The 18142-nt window shown below is 39.7% G+C and overlaps 5 protein-coding genes across 8 annotated transcripts; 4 read left to right on the top strand and 1 right to left on the bottom strand.

Annotated features, from left to right (window-relative positions):
• The first annotated feature begins 778 nt into the window (after positions 1-778).
• Positions 779-4645, top strand: LOC103321421 (endoglucanase 8). Its single transcript, XM_008223216.3, has 7 exons — positions 779-1038; positions 1152-1559; positions 1648-1740; positions 1897-2058; positions 3272-3383; positions 3624-3787; positions 4124-4645. The coding sequence occupies exons 1-7, from the start codon at positions 805-807 to the stop codon at positions 4445-4447; spliced, it is 1497 nt and encodes a 498-aa protein (XP_008221438.1). The 5' UTR covers positions 779-804; the 3' UTR covers positions 4448-4645.
• A 1671-nt stretch (positions 4646-6316) lies between these two features.
• Positions 6317-8239, top strand: LOC103321422 (protein PLANT CADMIUM RESISTANCE 2-like). 2 transcript variants are annotated; one of them, XM_008223218.2, is made up of 5 exons: positions 6317-6471; positions 6547-6814; positions 6917-6988; positions 7098-7310; positions 7907-8239. In XM_008223218.2, exons 2-5 carry the CDS (start codon positions 6565-6567, stop codon positions 7996-7998), a joined length of 627 nt encoding a protein of 208 aa, XP_008221440.1. In that variant the 5' UTR covers positions 6317-6471; positions 6547-6564; the 3' UTR covers positions 7999-8239. The 2 variants fall into 2 exon arrangements, with proteins under 2 accessions (XP_008221440.1, XP_008221439.1); XM_008223217.2 differs by lacking the exon at positions 6317-6471 and having other exon boundaries at positions 6478-6814.
• A 1317-nt stretch (positions 8240-9556) lies between these two features.
• On the top strand, positions 9557-11195 carry LOC103321423 (Dynein light chain type 1 family protein). The gene is made up of 2 exons (XM_008223221.2): positions 9557-10035; positions 10855-11195. Exons 1-2 carry the CDS (start codon positions 9805-9807, stop codon positions 11008-11010), a joined length of 387 nt encoding a protein of 128 aa, XP_008221443.1. The 5' UTR covers positions 9557-9804; the 3' UTR covers positions 11011-11195.
• Positions 11196-11346: 151 nt separating this feature from the next.
• Positions 11347-12827, top strand: MEE11 (RNI-like superfamily protein). The gene is made up of 2 exons (XM_008223222.3): positions 11347-11908; positions 12062-12827. The coding sequence occupies exons 1-2, from the start codon at positions 11549-11551 to the stop codon at positions 12668-12670; spliced, it is 969 nt and encodes a 322-aa protein (XP_008221444.1). The 5' UTR covers positions 11347-11548; the 3' UTR covers positions 12671-12827.
• A 151-nt stretch (positions 12828-12978) lies between these two features.
• LOC103321425 (O-Glycosyl hydrolases family 17 protein) lies at positions 12979-17582 on the bottom strand. 3 transcript variants are annotated; one of them, XM_008223223.2, is made up of 4 exons: positions 17295-17582; positions 13859-15112; positions 13540-13567; positions 12979-13426 (listed from the first exon to the last, which is right to left on the bottom strand). In XM_008223223.2, the coding sequence occupies exons 1-4, from the start codon at positions 17395-17397 to the stop codon at positions 13270-13272; spliced, it is 1542 nt and encodes a 513-aa protein (XP_008221445.1). In that variant the 5' UTR covers positions 17398-17582; the 3' UTR covers positions 12979-13269. The 3 variants fall into 3 exon arrangements, with proteins under 3 accessions (XP_008221445.1, XP_016647729.1, XP_088902005.1); XM_016792243.2 differs by having other exon boundaries at positions 17272-17411; XM_089045879.1 differs by lacking the exon at positions 17295-17582 and adding an exon at positions 16101-16659.
• Between the last annotated feature and the right edge of the window lie 560 nt (positions 17583-18142).

The following is an 18142-nucleotide window of genomic DNA, read 5'->3' as shown; positions in this document are numbered from 1 at the left end:
GAAAAATATTTTGCAGGCTCACCTCACCTCAGCTTGCCCTTTGAAAAATATTCCATTCAAATTTTGTCTGATTGAAATCCATTTGTGGGAGGACCACAAATACCATATGTAAATAATCTACGAACGTACGGTGGAACCCATTGGAGAATTTTCATCTGAAGTTTAAACACATTTTTTTATGTCCAAAAGCAAATCACAAGAGAGATCACTCAGTCTCATATTCCCATTGGACATTGCTCCAAATTCGTAAAAACACAGTCAACCTTATAATGTAATCTGACGCTTCAGGATCATTCCCTCCTCCTGCCACTCCCACTCCAAATCCAATCAAATCCACAATCCTCCTTCATCACTTTCTTCTATACTTCTGCTTCCTATCTATCTATATCTCCATTGGAAATTGGAATGTAAAATGCCCAAAATCACTGTGGGCCCAACACCGCTCACTCCTTCCACGTGTGACCCATCCATCGCACCCTGGACCATATGCAACTCCATCATAATTAATTTCACAACTTCATCACCGTCGATTCTTTCCCTTTTAAGCAGGCTTACTATGTCAGTTTCTATTACTATTAACTACTCAATTATTTACAACACCGCTTCGGTCCAAGCCGGGTCCAATAAGTCAAAGAACCCGAGGTGACCCAGTCACGCATGTCCTGCATTGGTATCCGAGCACCTCCCAGTAATATCCATCCACGTGTTCCTTTTCCATTGGCCCATGCTCTGGAATCCAATGACGTCTTTCCGTTATAAAGAACCCACGACGGTTGCTCCAAATTGCTCCCACCACCAACAAAAATGGCGCCAAACGTCCTCTGCCTCCGGGGGAATGTTTCCGCATTTCGCGTGACTCTCGCCCTCCTCCTCCTCGTTTCCCTTCTTCTGCACCCAATCAGCGCCGGCCACGACTACCACGACGCCCTCCGCAAGAGCATCCTATTCTTCGAAGGCCAACGCTCCGGAAAGCTCCCCCCAGATCAACGATTGAAATGGCGCCACGACTCCGCATTGCACGACGGATCCACCGCCGGAGTAATTCCCACTCCATACACTCTTCCCCTCCCTAACACTCCTCCCACTTTTCACAACGCCGCGTTTAAATTTAGTTATTTTTTCCTTTGTAACGTTCCGTTTGCTGACTTCAGGTGGACTTAACGGGCGGGTACTACGACGCTGGCGACAACATTAAGTTCGGGTTCCCAATGGCCTTCACGACGACGTTGCTTGCTTGGAGCGTCATAGACTTCGGTCGAACCATGGGCCCGGAGCTGAAGAACACGGTTCGGGCCGTGAAGTGGGGCACCGACTATCTCCTCAAGGCGACGGCGGTGCCCGACGTCGTTTTCGTCCAGGTCGGGGATCCGTACTCTGACCACAACTGCTGGGAGAGGCCCGAGGACATGGACACGTCTCGCGCGGTGTACAAGATCGATAAAAACCATCCGGGATCTGACGTGGCAGGTGAAACGGCCGCTGCACTTGCCGCTGCGTCCATCGTGTTCAGGTCACGTGACCCCGCCTACTCTAGATTGCTCCTCAATCGAGCCGTTAGGGTACGTCGCTGTCACTCACTCCCTGTTTATTCATTAACCTTGGGTAAAAGTAAAACCGTGAAAGTAAATGGACGATATCTGTTTGTAGGTGTTCGAGTTTGCTGACAGGCACCGGGGTGCGTACAGCGCCAGCCTGCGCTCTGCCGTGTGCCCTTTTTACTGCGACGTGAACGGTTTCCAGGTCAGCAACTTTTTTGACTTTCTGTATAAATATTTTTTCTGTTTCTCCATTTGGGAGTTACTGAAACTGATTTTCAGCCGTTAGATCTGGTTATAGGTCCAAAATCTTGGGCCCATCAGCTAGCAGCTACGTTAATAGAATGATTTAACATCGCAGGACGAGTTGCTTTGGGGAGCAGCGTGGTTGCACAAGGCGTCGAGGAGGCGCGTTTACCGAGAATACATTGTGAGGAACGAGGTGGTGTTGAGGGCAGGGGATACTATTAACGAGTTTGGTTGGGATAACAAGCATGCTGGGATTAACATCCTCATTTCCAAGGTACTTATGTTAAGCGAAGCAAATCTTAACATAAATTTCTTAATTAACTTCTTCTTACTGCTTAATCGTTATATTAATAACTTATTTAATAAGTATGTTTGTATCTATCAGTGTTTTTATTATTTTTGTCTTTATGCTCTTGTATGGAATGTGGCAACCATTTATTTATCTATGGCCTTAATGCAAACATAGGTGTATGCTCTGCGAATCACGTGCTCTGGAACTATGTCTAAATGCGGAACCCTATAAATAAAGAAAAATACAAGTGAAGCTATCACATAGAAATGAATTTGTGCAAATTATTATCCATTATCCAATATGTGCAACATGGTTTTGGTGGTGCAGTGGACCCCATGGCCATACGGTTTTCATCAACTTGAATAAGTTAAAGATGTGCGATCCGTACATCTTACTTCGTGAAATAAATTAATAATACATGCTTAGGAATAGTTATGTAAAGTTAAAACTTGTTTGATAAATATAAAAAACAGCGAAAGGAAAATTTGTTGGAAAAGGTTTACGAATCAAGTGGATTATTGCACATGATCGCTGTTAGCTTACAATTAGGCTTTCCCTTCCTGTTTTGGGGACTTTTCTTCTTTTTCTTCATAGTCCAAAATGCCACTGCATTAGCAACGTTTAGATTTTAAACAAGGATGATCCATGAGGGGCAGAAAGGACTTTAGAGTCGATGGATTTTTGGCATTGTGTTGTCCCTTCAATCAGAAAAAGAGCAGTGATGAGCCAGGTGGCGTCCAGGTCTGCACCTGTCTATCTTTAGATCTGGGACTCTCGTGGGTCCCTGAATCAGTGAGTCACTGCTGCATGCATGTGCTTAAAGGCTGAGAAGATGGTTCTTCCCACACGCCTTGAGCCATTATTCCTCTACGCACAACTTTTCTTCAAACCTGGTCAGTCTCACATTTCAAAAAATGTGATCCTTTTCACATGTTTATCTTGTTATCCACTTATGTTTTTTTCTTTTGAGCAAGATACCACGTTATGTTTTGTGCACTGAATATTATTGATACATGACAGACACTGAAAGATTGTAAATGAATTGAAGATCATCTTCTCGAGTGAATACCTGATTGATTGGGTTTTGCAATGAAAATATACACAATTTATGTGTCACTCTCGGTCTCTCAGTCTCTCAGTCTCTCAGAGAAGGAAATTAAAATGTACTTTTGGTTTGTGTAAAAATATGTGGCAGGAAGTGCTGATGGGAAAAGCAGATTATTTCCAATCTTTCAAGCAAAATGCTGATGAGTTTATATGTTCCATATTGCCCGGACTTTCTCATCCTCAAGTCCAATATTCTCCAGGTATTTTTCTTCATTAAAAAAATCGAGATCACAAGCTTTAAATAATAATTGTTAGAAAAACCCAGCGTCCGAGAAAATAATGTGATACCACCAAACCAAATTCTTCGTTCTTGGGTTCATGAGAAAATTTTGTCCTGCTTTAATTGCCTTTGTTTGTCACTAATGGGTTGTTAACCCTTAGTCCCGGTTTACTTTACTTGCTAATCAAATAAGTGGAGTAATTGATCTGGTTTTTGAAAGGTGGGTTGATCTTCAAACCTGGAGGCAGTAACATGCAGCATGTAACCTCACTTTCATTCCTACTTTTGGCTTATTCCAACTATCTAAGCCATGCCAACAAAGTCGTGCCCTGTGGCCAGACTTCAGCCTCCCCTGCTTTCCTCAAACTGTTGGCTAAACGTCAGGTAATTAATCAAAACCACATATATATGTATATGCATATCAATCAGGGACCATCTCTAGATCAGACAAGTTAACGGATAGATTTTGATCTTGTCCTGTCTGAGTCTTACCTTAACTTTCTGCCATATATAATAATAATATATACTTGTCTACATATGTATTTGTACCTACAAGAATTCTATGAAATTGTCCACACATTGAATGAAGGATGAATGATTGAATGGCCTTTGATCCAGAGGGCACCCACCCACGTGAACAAGGGTGCTTCTGCAATTATATTCAAGTTTGGGGACAGTATTGTAACTGATGTTTTGGCTTTTCCTCAATGCAATTTTCAGGTGGACTACATACTTGGTGATAATCCATTGATGATGTCGTACATGGTTGGATACGGTGCACGCTACCCGCAGAGGATACACCACCGGGGCAGCTCACTGCCATCGGTTCAGGTCCACCCGGCCCACATTGGTTGCAAAGCCGGCTCTCGATATTTCTTGAGTCCAAATCCGAACCCGAATTTGCTGGTGGGAGCGGTCGTGGGGGGTCCCAATAGCTCAGATGCGTTCCCAGACTCGAGGCCCTTCTTCCAAGAATCAGAGCCCACAACGTACATCAATGCGCCGTTGGTGGGCCTACTTGCATATTTTTCAGCCCACTATTGATTTGAGCAGCAAGCAAATGTAAATGAGTGTTGTAGTGGTGCGCTAAGGTCACCCACCCCTACCTACCTACCCCATAAAGTCTGAAACATTCTAATTGTTCCCAAGAAATACCCAATCAATGAGGAAACAACAAAGTTGCATTTAAAGTTGTACCCAAGGGGAAAAAAAAGCAGCTTTTTTGTCATGTTGCATTTCAAACTTTAAGTTTGTCGAATGACATGTTTACTAATTCCTAAGTAAATTAGGGGCAATTGAATTGATGCGGAGTTAGATTGAAAATAATTAGCTTTCAGATTTCTATTGAAGTTGTTTATTAAATCATATAAATTGAGGAGAGTTAGATTCCGAATTCCTATTGAAGTTGTTTATTAAATCATATAGAATTGAGGTAGGAGTGGTACTAATTACTAAAATGTCCTTATTGTTGAGTTAAAGTATATAGAAAATTTGAAAATTTTCAAAATTGTGTGAGAATATAATGAGTAAAAAAGATGAATTTCTAATTGATTAATTATCTAAGAATTAGAATACCACATCCCATCCTTAAATTGAATTCCTCCAAAATCAGGAATACAATTTCTAATTCTGTATGTGCCCCACTTACTTTTTAATATTTTAATATGAAGTAAACATAGGAATCCTCTATAGGTGGAATTCAATTCTTGATGAGAATTCCAATTATTGATTAGTAAACACACCATAAATTTCGATCACTAAATAATTTGTAAGGTGATATGGTAATATTTTAGTGGTGGAAAGTAAATAAATTTAAAATTAATTATACCAATCGGTAAATTGGTTATAATTGTGTAGCAACAACTCACAATTATAATTTTTTTGATACAAGCGATATTGAGAAAGAAGGATTCCAATACAGGATCTCAAGTAATTGTTCCCCATTCCTAACTTTGGAATGGGAATGTTGTTTATACCAAAATGAACAGCCTATTAGGATCAGACACGTGGACAAGATTGAGCCTAGAAATGGTGGCCTTCGGCATCTTGCCTACCGATCCAGCGATTAGGGCAACTTCCTTGTTTAAGACACGTGACGTGCCCATAATCGACGTCCACAGTCCTACATTGAAATTCTAAACAATAAGCACACCTCCCAAGGCCTATAAATAGGACCACTATCCCTAATGGAGGTAATCGGAACTTACGGCATACAACCTATTGATCTGTCAGTCTAAGTTTACTAAATCCGAACTTATCTGAAGCATCGGAGAGCCTTGGGCGGTACCACACCGGTGCCTAAGGTCTTACCGAATGTTTGTTATCTTGCAGATGACATGCTCCACAGAGACCCGAGGCATACCGAAGGCCTAACATCACTAAGTTGAGCCCAAAAAATGCTGAACTATTTTTTCGCATCAACAAATGTATAGGCCCATTAGTTGCAAGACCATTGGATCAAACTCCTGAAGCTCAAAAGGCCTATGCAAATTGGATTTTAAATGCGCTTACAGCCTTGACTGGGCTCCTCATGGGCTGTGGAAACAAATGTTTACATGGCATATTGGGCCCGTTATGAATGTTTAATTTATTATACTAGACCAACGTTTTGGTACAAGAGCCGAGTTGAGGTGTGTGGTAAACCACCCAATTGTTTTCAACACCCTCCTCTTTGCTCCAGTATCGTTAAAAGATTCGAATGTTAATATATTGCATGTCCTTTCGCATCCTCTTATATTGATGTTGTTGATGACGATGTCATGAATGATCATCTAAAAATGCAGACAAACTTCTCATAAAATACGCAAGTATTGATGGTGAAAATACATGAACAGAATAGAAGTAGATAAGATTTGTGAGGGGATGGTTGTGTAGGAAACACACGCGAAGGCTGGCAGAGGGGAGACTAAGTCTACTGAGTCAAAGTCAAGGTGGCCTACCAGTGAGAGCAAGGGGCCAACGTGAACCAACCGTTCATTGTTTAACATTCGTCAATAATTAATTGCTGGCTTTTTCAAAGTCTAGCCGGCCTTCATATCTATTTCTCAATTAGGAGAACATTATTGTAGGTAGGTAGCTTGCAAAACCACTCTCTTCTCCCAAAAACCTTAAGGCATTCTTAATCTCTTGTTCAATATCTGCAGATCATCCTCATCATCATCATGTACTCATCATCAAACCCAAATGGTTACAACAAGTACGCATCAGAGCAGCTGCATCATCAGGGTGGGCCGCCCACGGGGATCCCAGTGAGCTCGAGCACGGAGCCCTATTTTAGCACCAGTCAAGATCAAGACACCGACAGCCACAGCCACCCTTACAGCCACAGCCAAGTCCCTCCTCATCTCCGCCCTAGAGCTCCCGTGCCTTGGTCCTCTGGCCTCTGTGACTGCTTCTCCGATCCCAAAAACTGTAAGCTTAGGCTTAGCAAAGCATCATTTTTATCTATTTATATGATGATATATCTTAGGGGTAATTTACTTTGCTTGATTGTACTAATAATAACAACTGCAGGTTGCATAACATGTTGGTGTCCATGCATCACTTTTGGCCAAATTGCAGAGATTGTGGACAAGGGTTCTACGTGTAAGTAGATTAATTACCCTTTTAGCTTGTGTTTGTTGATTCGTTTGATTGTTTAATGAATTAATTAATATAATTGTGGGTGTTATGATGAAATGCAATGGCATGGCAGCATGTGGTGCAAGTGGAGCGTTGTACACGCTGATATCGTGCGTGACAGGTTGCCCTTGCTTCTACTCATGCTTCTATCGATCCAAAATGAGACAGCAATACGCCTTGGAGGAGAGCCCTTGTAACGACTGCTTGCTTCACTGCTTCTGCGAGTTCTGCGCCCTCTGCCAAGAGTATCGCCACCTCCAATCTCGCGGTTTCGACATGGCCATCGGTACATACTACTATACTCAATTCTTGTTCCTCCTCCTTGTTCTTCTTCTAATCTAATCAATCCCACAATTAATTATGGTTAAACTCTATATTTAATACTAATCTGATGACTTGAATACGAATCCGAGGGAGGGAACATCACACCAAACAACATGGACAATCATGTGCTTAATTACTAGACTATTAGTCATCTATCTGTTTCGTGTTTGCATAAACTTTGTCTTTTTCTCTCTTTCTATTCTAATATATATTTTAAAAGGAAAGAAGTACAAAAGAAGAAAGTTTTTTTCGAAGCAAGTGTCCTTTTAAAACCTCTAGAAGCAAATTTCCTTCTCCTATATATATATATTTTTTTGTTCCCTGGTACAAGGATAAATCCTCTCCCAACTCTGCACCCTCGACGAAGCAACCCCGAAGTTGGTGTTCACCAGGGCGGAAGAAGGCAAACCTTGGGCAAATTTCCTTTTTGTTTTAGCCAGAAGTTCAAGTGACCTTTTTCCAATCGAATATATATATATATATATATATGGCTTTGTTTTGGTCTTTAAAATGCATTGACTTAATGTTGACGACGTGTGTGATTAATTAATTGAATAGGATGGCATGGAAATATCGAGGAAAGGAACCGGGAAGTGGCAATGACCCCTGTGCCTCCGGTGGTGGAGCAAGGCATGAGTCGCGATAAATGAAACTTCCTAAAGCATGATTTAAGCCAGAAAAGAAGAAAAAACGCGAGCCTTTATTTATTTTTTCTTTCATATATATATATATATAATATATATATGTATATATATTCAGTGGATTAATGTTTATTCCGAGTTCAATGTCATGATTTTATGTATAATAAAAGATGCATGAAATGTTGAATGTTTGATGTAATTTTCTGTCGTGTAAACAAACATAAATAAATAGATTTGGAGTTCAATATCATGAATTAGTATTCTCAACAATTACTTCAAATCACTATATTATTGGGTCATTTACCGATTTTATGAGATTTTAGTATAAAGTATACATAGACTTATTGAGATATCAATATTGGTATAAACTGTATCTTCTATTAAAATTGGATTTTTATATTTTGATTGGTTGGGAATTTAATTTTCTAGTATTTTTTTAATTGAATTCAAATTGATGATACTTCCTTATTTATATTATAAACTTAAATAAATGAAAATAAGGCAAGGCAATATAAGGCAAAAAAACAAAGAAGAAGCCATGGGCGGCCTATGGATAGCCTGGCTTGGACCGACCCGAAATGTCCACTTAAGCCCAACTCTACAAACGGATTCGAGCCGATTCCTTTCAAACATCAGCTTGACCTAAAGAAAGAAAAAGCCCGACAAATCCTGATCCGAATCAAAAAATTTAGATCCGGCCCGACCGGATGATACGTTATCCAGTGTTCCAATGTCTTTTTTATTTGTGTGGTTGGACAGGTAGTTTGTTTGTCTGTATATCTACGTGGAAAGTTTGAAGCTTGGGTGGGATGAAAACCATGAAGTGGGATCCACGCATTCTGGACTTTAGTCCAGTCAGTCAACATTCACAAAACTTTTCAAACATTATTTATTTCAGAGGGCCCCCATGGACCCTATCATCATTCTTACTTCTTTCCCTTTCTTTTCTCCGCAATTACCGTGTTTTTCCTGGAAAAGGTTGAATCCTATTCCGGATGACTGCCCAGTTACTTGTAAGGTATTCTTGTTAATTTTGTACAACCAATTAAAGTTGTAATAGTAGAACAGAATTTACACGAATGGTACATATAAACAAACATTATAGTTGTGCAGATATTGGGCAGGCCAATGTCGTCTTTTGCACTCGAGTTCGGTATCTCTTTCTATATATTTGAGTAATTAAAATATCACTTTGTAAAAAACAAACATCACACAATTGTTTTAGATGCTTTGTTGCAACTTCCAACATTGAAAACGCCATTCACCCTTTCAGCTCAGCTTCAGCACAAATTATATTTTGGTATTATCTCTTACCCAATGTGCCAAAGAAAATGTTATTATTTTTATTTTTATTTTATTTTTCCTTCTGAGAAAAGAAAATTACAGCATGGTGAAGTGTTTAGAACAGTCATACAGAAATTCTCTCTAAACGACAGAAAACAAAAGAAATTCTTTGCGCCATTACGGCAAGGCTGTTTGTTTTGGTCCGTAGCTTTCAAGTAATCGAAGTATGGAAAAGTAGTCTCCTCTTCACCTAGTCCAACGACCCCGTCCATACGCAACAAACAATGCATCAAAAGAAAACACAAACAAAATTAATATATCAAAATCTCCCCAAACCCAAAGAACATTGCAATCGAGACCCCTCTGTCTGCTCCCTCTCTCTTCACTCTCTCTTTTATATCCTTTTCTTTCTTCTCAGAAACCTTTTTCCAAACATATCGAATGCATAAGCAGTGCCATCCACTGACTCAAAGCAAGCAAGACAGAGGCTTTTTTGACTGATATGAGAGAGTGAATCATCGACACAGACAAATGGAGGGAGCAGAGTTGGAGCTAGAGAGGCGAAGCAAGTTCCTCAGCAGTTTAATACAGAAGAAGAAGTCTGTAGAGCAACAAGACCACCATGAACTCCTCAATGTCCGAGTTAGGGCCTCTGACATGCCCACCCCTTTGCAAAACCGCGCCTTTCGCTCTGCGAGGGACCACCTGGACTCCATGCCGGGGAAACTCGACAGCAAACGACTCGCTCTTGCCCTTAAGAAGGTCACATCTTTGCCTCGATCAGATTATACTTTTTGATTGTCTTTCTGGGATTTGATCCTTTTGGTTTGTAACTTTGTAGTGTGTGTGTCAGAGTTAAAAACTCGAACTTGGTCATGCTTACATTGTTAATTGAAGTATTTTGAGTAATGGGTATAGATCAAATGAGGTAAACTACAAATGGTCCAGTTTCAGTTTGATACATGCACGAACACAAGCACATAACCATAAATATATGTATATGGAGGATTTTCAATCTCAATGTTTGCCGCATAGGTTTCTGGTATATTTCTGGCTATGTTTTCTTTTATTAATCCATCTGGGTTTTTAATGATAAAAAATCAAAGGGGATTTATCTGTATTCAGGATTTTGAGTGTTTATAAGAAAAAGGAAAAAAAAATGAGAAATGAAAGGACTTGGTCCACAGCTTACTATGGGTTATCAAATAAGCAGGCATTTTCTGTCTCTGAGACTTGAATTGAGCTTTGTAAGTCTCAAGAAAATTAGGTTATGCCTGATTGACACCTCAGTTCTCATTCTCTGTTCTTCTACCAGAACAATTTCTTGAATAAAATTGAATTCCTCTCTCTCAGACTCCCACAAACATCAGTTTATGACAAACTTCTTGATAAATTATAGCTTCACATCGTTTTTTGGCTTTGAAAATTGATAACTGAATATGCTCACGTTGTGCAAGCAAGCATTGCAGTGTAAATGCAATTTTTAACTGAATATGCTCACGAGTAACTCTTCTTCTTTAACCCTAACGTGCTGTGCTCTGACATATAGAGAGTTCACAATGTATCTTTATTACTTGACAGGAATTTGACTCGTCATATGGTCCAGCTTGGCACTGCATTGTGGGAACTAGCTTTGGTTCGTATGTCACACATTCCACAGGAGGGTTCTTGTATTTTTCGATCGACAAGGTTTACATTCTTCTTTTCAAAACAGCAGTTGAGCCTTTGGACCATTGAAAATTTCCACCCATTTTAGTTCTATGCTTGTCGGCGTGACGTTTTTATAATTGTGCACTGTCAGTTTATATGTAAAATTATAGACTTCAAAATAATTATGAACATCAGTGTACCCTCTTGTAGTTTTTCATGCTGCGCTCATGAGCTTTATATTCAAAGCAGAAATGAGTGATATTTTCTTCTAATGAGTTGCAGAGACTCGTTTTCCGTTAAGTTAAATATTTGTTGCAGCGAAACGTTTTTGAAGCCATGCCGTGGTATCTGACGTATCCATATCTTAGAATGCTGTTAAAATTTTGATTAAATGTAACATAGCATTTGACAGTGCAGTGTTATTTGCGTGTAAAGAAAGAAAGTTTGAGATATTTTCTTTCTACCGACTTACAACTTGCACAAACTGTTCTTTATCAGTCCCAATCACGAAACCAGAGTTGTAATCTCCTTCTCTCTCTCACCCCAGTACAAACTGTGAAATCTCCTTTCGATTTATTTCTGGAAGAAAAGAAAAAAACCGCTGCGACAGCTGAAACCCAAAACCATGGAGATTTCACAGTTTATGGGGCAGCAAGAACATGAAGCTATTGAAAACTCCCAGGACAAAAAAGCAGGGCCACCACACATGGCTTTATCCCTTATTTCAGCTTACCTTCCTCTGTTCGAGCTTCTTGCCATGAGCGGAGTTTGCACGTCACTGAGAGACGCTGTAAACAAGGATGTATTGTCATGGCTAGATATCGCGGTCAAATCGCCATTGAACTTGAGGCTGTCCGATGAGATTTTGATGAAAATCACATCCAAGGCGAATGGCAGGTTGAGAACTTTGGCTCTAATGGATTGTGCGAAGATAACAGATGATGGGCTTCAAAGGGTTGTAGAGCGAAATCCTCTTATCAACAAGGTATGGATGTTGATTAATTATTTCTCATGTAATTAATTATTAGATGTGGATAAGATACGATTGTTAGGAATTACTTTATGATTTAATAGAGATGAAATTAAAAGTTTATTTATTATTTATTTGTCTCCTATTTTGTGTTTGCTTTTGATTCAGCTCTACCTACCGGGATGCACTGGCTTAACACCTGAGGGAGTCATAGGAGCTGTGAAGACATTGTCTGAACATCATCACGGTTTAAAGAGCCTAATGATCAATGGTATCTACAACATAAACAAAGAACACCTCGAAACACTTCGGCCTTATCTTGAGAAGAACCTATCACAGCAAGAGCAGTCAGGATCATGGCCTCTCCTATTCCACGAGCACAGGGACGTGCCAACATTCAGAAATGACAAAGATTACGCCACAATCGATGTCGAAGTTTGCCCAAAATGCGACGAGGTTAGGATGGTTTTCGACTGTCCAAGAAGGACTTGCAAGAGAAAGATAGGAAGGTCAATGAGTGATTGCAGGGGATGCAACTTTTGCATTCCAAGGTGCCAAGAATGCGGTGGATGCGTGGACGACTCTGAAGAAGTAGAAGAGGCTGTGTGTGCAGATATCCTGTGTTTAGATTGCTGGCTTCAGCTCCCCAAATGTGACTTCTGCAACAAGCCATATTGTAAGCAACACGCCCACAACGGGTCCTGTCCTCCCGGGTCAACAGGTTTCGTCTGTGATGTTTGTTGTGCAAATTTTAATATCCAGAGGACGAGGTCTTGAGCTTGACTGATGATGAGGATCCAATTGTTTTATTTTGATACAAGTTGATAGTAGGACATCTTCAGACGAGGAATGGTTTAAACGTGCAAGGCATGCTATGCGAAGTTCATTATAGATTTGCACTATATAACTGAATAATTTGATTGTGCACTGTCAATTGAACAATTGGATGATTTATGTTCCTCATTGAAGCTAATACCCACAAAACCTACGAAATAACAGCCAGGATAGAAGGATTAAAAGGCAGATTTACATGAAGATACGGTTGACTTGTCCACGGGTCTAAATTCATCACCGACGAATTGAAGTCAAGCATAAAGAATTTTTGCCTTTGATGGAAAATCACGCAAATGAGGTAGTTACAGAAAATAATCCTAAAAGATTCCCTCTGATTTGTTTCTACAAATTCCAACGGACAACTCACTTTCAACCACTTTGCTGGCTATATATGTTCAATCAAGCTTGCCACCCCCTAATTCCTCTTGGGAGGGTACAAAATTGGGTATTGCTGCAAGTTCCCCAACAGGTGCCAAGCTGAATCTCTAAAAAATATTTCAGTTCTATCAATAGAGTTGCAGAAAATACAAATTCACGTTGTTCTACAAGAAAACTGCACTCAAAACTAAGAGACCAATGATCACAGAGCTTGTGAAGGAACCGCCACTGTAGAAAAATAGTGAAAGACACCCAGAAGTTGTGGAATTTGAAGATGGAGCCAGTGATGTGCCATTTATGAAACTGCTGTTTCTTCCACCACTAAATTCACAAAAAAGGAAAAAGGAAGCAAAAGGTTAGTTAGATCATTTCTGGCAGTCCCATGAGAGTTAAATATGATCATAATAATAACACACGAAAGCTTTAACTTGTACCTTCCTGGAAATATACAAGTGCCATGACCTGCAAGATTTGGCAATGAAATATATCAGTAACAAAGCAAGAATTTCACCAACAAAAATGCAGAATATAACACGGGTAGTGCAAAAATTAATCATATGTGAAAGCCCATGCCATAAAATAGAAAACGATCACATGTGAACCCTACGATGTTCTTTTATATTATATTTTTGATGGGGTTTATTACTTTTCTACTTGATCTCTTCACTACCTAAGTTTTAGATGATCTATGCTCATAAACTGTTCTGCCTTATATGATATTATAATAGAAATAAACATGTCATGATGCCTTACTTGGGTCTGTGGTAGTAACCGTAGCCACCCCTTTGAAATCACAAGTCCCAGGAGACTTAGCCATCCGCTGAAAATAGGCATTGACAGCATATGTTGCGTGTGTAAGCACATTATCTGGCTCATAACATGGTTGCCCCTGGAGCAAAGGTGAGCAATCAACTTTCCCCGGTCCACAAGCCCAGTCCAAGGCTGCCTGTAGCATCTTTTGGTCAGCACCCTCCTTCGCAACGCAAAAGGTTTGATTTGTCGTGTCATTTGCCAAAACAGTTCCAGCACCTGTTAAGTGCAAGGTATAAACTGGCACTCCATTTGCATTAAAAAGTCCCCAATTCTTTTCAGAGACTGATCCAGGTCTCAAATCCTCATTGTAGAGTTCATAAATGTAAGTACTAACAGCAATCCCAGGATGCTTAGGAGTCCCTGTGTTGTTAAGCACATGCCTAATTAAGTTACTATTGTAAGTGTTGGCATTATCAAGTGTGGCATCTGGCTCTGATGAGTCACCCTTGGAGGGCCAACCTGACTCGGTCACTACAATGGGGAGTTTAGTGAAGTTTAGATAGGACATTGCAAAATACGCTGCATCAACAATTGCATCAAAGACATTAGTATAATGCAGTAGTGTATTAGCATCCACAGCTTCCTTGTTTGGAGGGAGAGGGCGGAAAAGTGCATAGTCCAAGGGGATTACACCGTTTGATTGCATGTAATCATAATATGGGTAGACATTAAGCATGAGATATGAATCTGTAGACTGCAAAAACTTGAGCAGGGGAACCATGACAGGGTCCCATGAGCGATTGAAGAAGGCTTGGGACGGTGGAAAGGAGTCAAGAATAATGGCTGAAGAGTGTGGAGTAGAGACTTTAATTTGGCGGTCAAGGTTAGACGCGACAAGTGCAGAGTGAATGAATTTTAGGGCAGAAACTAGGACTGGAGCAGCATTTGGGAGGGCACTTAGGACTTCAGATCCAACAGCTATAGAAGTGATGTTGGTGGCAGGGACATGGGCTATCACATTGCGAGCAATCCAGTTGGCAGCAGTGGCATTGGACTGACCAATCCCAAGGAGCTGATCATTGGGAACAGAAACAGTCACTTGGATGCCTGTGTTTGCAAGAGCGAGGAGCATGGCTCTGTCTGCATCATAGAGCCTGATATGTCGAATATTTTGAGCTTTAAGAAGTGCAACCACCTGAGTTGGGCTTGGCATGTCAGAGAGGTCTGTACCAAGGTTTACACCGATGAAGGCATCTGCAAAAGATTAACAAAGAGCGCAAGATTAGACAAGAAATGTGTCCCCGCAATCAGAATCTCTTCCATCTTCAAAAACACTTGATCATGCACATAGAATAGACAGTATAACTCATAAATCTGACATGTACAATAAATATGTTATGATTTTATGGATGCTCAGAAAAGCCACATTGACATTGTCAGTTTAATTGACTTTTAAGGAACAACTGTAATTAGTATGTACTACTTAGGTAGACCCTCATGATCATCATTAAGCAATCTGAGTCTGAGGAATTCAAGTTTGGAATCATCAAAATGCAGGAAGCAATCCTCTAATCTCCGGTCTAGGAGAGATATTACCTCTCTTATCATTGGGTAAGTTCCACGGATTACAATATATAAGATATAGCAGTAGCACTAATTAGTTGAGTTAAAGTAGACAGCCTTTGATTATATCACAGAGAGCGCAAGGGGTATTATTTAAATTCAGACATAAATTTGTCATATTTTGCAGTGAGTCTGGCAGAGAACAATAATTCACATATCTTACTAGCTGGGCATAGATTCCACTATATTCTCTTTCTTAATAGAAATGCATAATGAGACAATCAACCAGCTGTGATTAGTATTCAATACAAGTGGTAAGGGAGAAACAATAATTCATAGAAAACTGACAGTTTACCTCTCCCAGAATAGAAATATTTATTTCAAAGTTTGGAGAAAATCTAGAATCATAATGCCTATAAAGAAGTTGGATCTCTCAATCATTAAAAAGGTGACACCTCATTTCCACTAATGACAAGCTTCAAGGTCATTTTCCAGACTATTGCTCTCTCTTTCTCTCTTGATTTTTTTAAGAGGGAGGGGAGGGGAGAGAAAGAGTCCTAAAATCTTATATCAACAACAGAATCACAGATAAAAATGAATAATAAACATTTGGAAAATTGAAACCATGTGAATTAATGGTATTAGCATCTGGTACACAAGGGAAACATCAGGCAATTACATAGATCAATGAACAGTGAAGGCCTTCAAATCAATATAATCTAGAAGTTTTTTCCGTTTTCTCTTCACGCTTAAAAAGACATTTGAGAATGCTCTGCAGAAAAAGCTCCATAAACAGAACAGCTGAGAGAGGTGATGGGCAAATGCATAAAATATATTGGACCAACTATGGGGCATGTTATCTTCTTGACTAATATGACAACAATGCCCACCGAAGTAGTAGATTTCCAGGACCCAAGTGTTCATTTAACACTATCTTTTGGATTATCCAATAAGGGTATTTTGGTCCCACAATTTTTTGTACATTTATCTGCAAATGTAGTTTAGGTATAAAGGACCGCCAAATGAGCTGGACCAGCTGGGACGCAATAGTTTTGACTGAAAAGCTGACGACAGATCGGAAACTTTCAACAAGGGGAAGATTTCTCGCAGAGACTACCCCTACTTTGGCCAGAGAAGGAAATTTCACCAATCAGCTAAATGCACTCTCTCTCTCTCTCTCTCACCCCTTTTCCAAGTCCGCATTTTTCAGGAAGAACATGTCTTGGTGCAGCAATATTGAAATTTTAAAGAGCAAATTAAAGGATTTGTTTGCTCAAAATCTGAAATACGATGAAACAGAGTAAATAACATAACTGCACCTCAACGACTACCAAAGTCAAACAGTGAAGACCACTCTAAACTATAGCAGTTTAATTTTTGTTCAAAGCTCAACCGCTGACCAAAACAGTGGCAAATAATGTTGTCTAGACTTAAAAGTAATGAAGGAGGGCATTACACAGAGATTGAATCATCATTATGCGGACCTATTATATAAAAATCAGTCACAATAAACTCAATGACGCAGCAAATTTATAAGGGAAAAACTGCTTTTCAGTTTGAACAAACTTAAAAGAGACCCAGAAGAAAAAGGAAGCAAACCCGCATAGGAAACACATCAAGTTCAAGACACAAAAAGATGGAACTTGAAGAAAAAAAGAAGGGTCTTTGGCACATAAACACAATGCGGGAATCCGAAGCGGGAAAAAGTAATCAGAAGGAGACCCATTAGATTATAATCATAACTAACCATTAGACTATAATCATAACTAACCATTGGATTATTGAGAAAATGAAGCTTAAAGTTGCTCAAAACAAACAAGGCATAGGAAGAAAAACACATAAAAGCATACCATGGACAGCAAGTGAAGCTCACCTTCATCAGCGGAAACTGCTGAGACGGCCAAAAGGAAAAACAGTAGCAGAGCAGCCATAGATTCCTTCCTCACAGCCAACACTCTGCCTTCCTCCAAAACCATAGAAACGAAGAAACCCACAGGGGCAATCTCAAAAGAAAACCCTCAGAAAGAAAGATTAAACAAAACCCAGCGAAACGAAAAGGGCAAGAATAAAAGGAAACAAGTCGGGAGGGAGAATAGAGAGAAAAAGGGAAAAGGGAGCTCCTTTTGAGGTTTGTGGAAGAGTGTAGTGTGAACTGGTGAGACAAAGGAGAGAGAGGGTTAAGTTTGTAAATAAAGAGGTGGGTTTATGGAGCAGAAGCAGATGATCACAGAGTGTGTCAGAGATCGGACGGCTAAGATTTACATGCAGTTGCATAGTAACTAGTAAGCGGTACCACAGATCAGATCATTGGGTTGGGCCTCTTATCGGAGGGCTTATGTTTGGCCTCACTTCACAATCCACGAGGGACACCACTTATACTGACGTGGCTTGGCAGCTGGATTCAACGGTCATGTTCTGGACAAGGTGCAGTTCTTTTATTTTTATATTTGTCTTTATATATATATATATATATATATATATATAGAAAATGGGTAGCCCCACGATGGACATTTGATTGTCACTCTTTTACTATAGCAAGAGGTTTATTTATCTAATTTTATTAACAAAAAAGCAACCAAATTTGTTTTATAATCATGTTATTAATGAATGTAATAATAAATTATTTTTCGAACGTAACTAAACAAGCGTCACATTGAACATATTTATTTTCCGGCTCATTAAGAATTACAAGTACTCAAACAAACCTAACGTGGATATTTT

This window comes from Prunus mume, linkage group LG2 (assembly GCF_029339155.1).
Source record: "Prunus mume cultivar Tortuosa linkage group LG2, ASM2933915v1, whole genome shotgun sequence".
NCBI classification, from domain to species: domain Eukaryota; kingdom Viridiplantae; phylum Streptophyta; class Magnoliopsida; order Rosales; family Rosaceae; genus Prunus; species Prunus mume.
Note: the sequence above shows the minus strand (reverse complement) of the source record. Positions and strands in the feature narration are given on the sequence as shown.

Coding starts and splice junctions, on each gene's coding strand:
- LOC103321421 (XM_008223216.3), top strand. CDS start 805: ATGGCGCCAAACGTCCTCTGCCTCCGGGGGAATGTTTCCGCATTTCGC. Junction 1,560..1,647: donor TCCTCAATCGAGCCGTTAGG/GTACGTCGCTGT, acceptor ATCTGTTTGTAG/GTGTTCGAGTTTGCTGACAG. Junction 2,059..3,271: donor TTAACATCCTCATTTCCAAG/GTACTTATGTTA, acceptor AATATGTGGCAG/GAAGTGCTGATGGGAAAAGC.
- LOC103321422 (XM_008223218.2), top strand. CDS start 6,565: ATGTACTCATCATCAAACCCAAATGGTTACAACAAGTACGCATCAGAG. Junction 6,815..6,916: donor CTTCTCCGATCCCAAAAACT/GTAAGCTTAGGC, acceptor TAACAACTGCAG/GTTGCATAACATGTTGGTGT. Junction 6,989..7,097: donor TGTGGACAAGGGTTCTACGT/GTAAGTAGATTA, acceptor ATGGCATGGCAG/CATGTGGTGCAAGTGGAGCG.
- LOC103321423 (XM_008223221.2), top strand. CDS start 9,805: ATGGAGGGAGCAGAGTTGGAGCTAGAGAGGCGAAGCAAGTTCCTCAGC. Junction 10,036..10,854: donor TCGCTCTTGCCCTTAAGAAG/GTCACATCTTTG, acceptor ATTACTTGACAG/GAATTTGACTCGTCATATGG.
- MEE11 (XM_008223222.3), top strand. CDS start 11,549: ATGGAGATTTCACAGTTTATGGGGCAGCAAGAACATGAAGCTATTGAA. Junction 11,909..12,061: donor GAAATCCTCTTATCAACAAG/GTATGGATGTTG, acceptor CTTTTGATTCAG/CTCTACCTACCGGGATGCAC.
- LOC103321425 (XM_008223223.2), bottom strand. CDS start 17,397: ATGGTTTTGGAGGAAGGCAGAGTGTTGGCTGTGAGGAAGGAATCTATG. Junction 15,113..17,294: donor AGCAGTTTCCGCTGATGAAG/GTGAGCTTCACT, acceptor AATCTTTTGCAG/ATGCCTTCATCGGTGTAAAC. Junction 13,427..13,539: donor ACTTGTATATTTCCAGGAAG/GTACAAGTTAAA, acceptor TTGTGAATTTAG/TGGTGGAAGAAACAGCAGTT.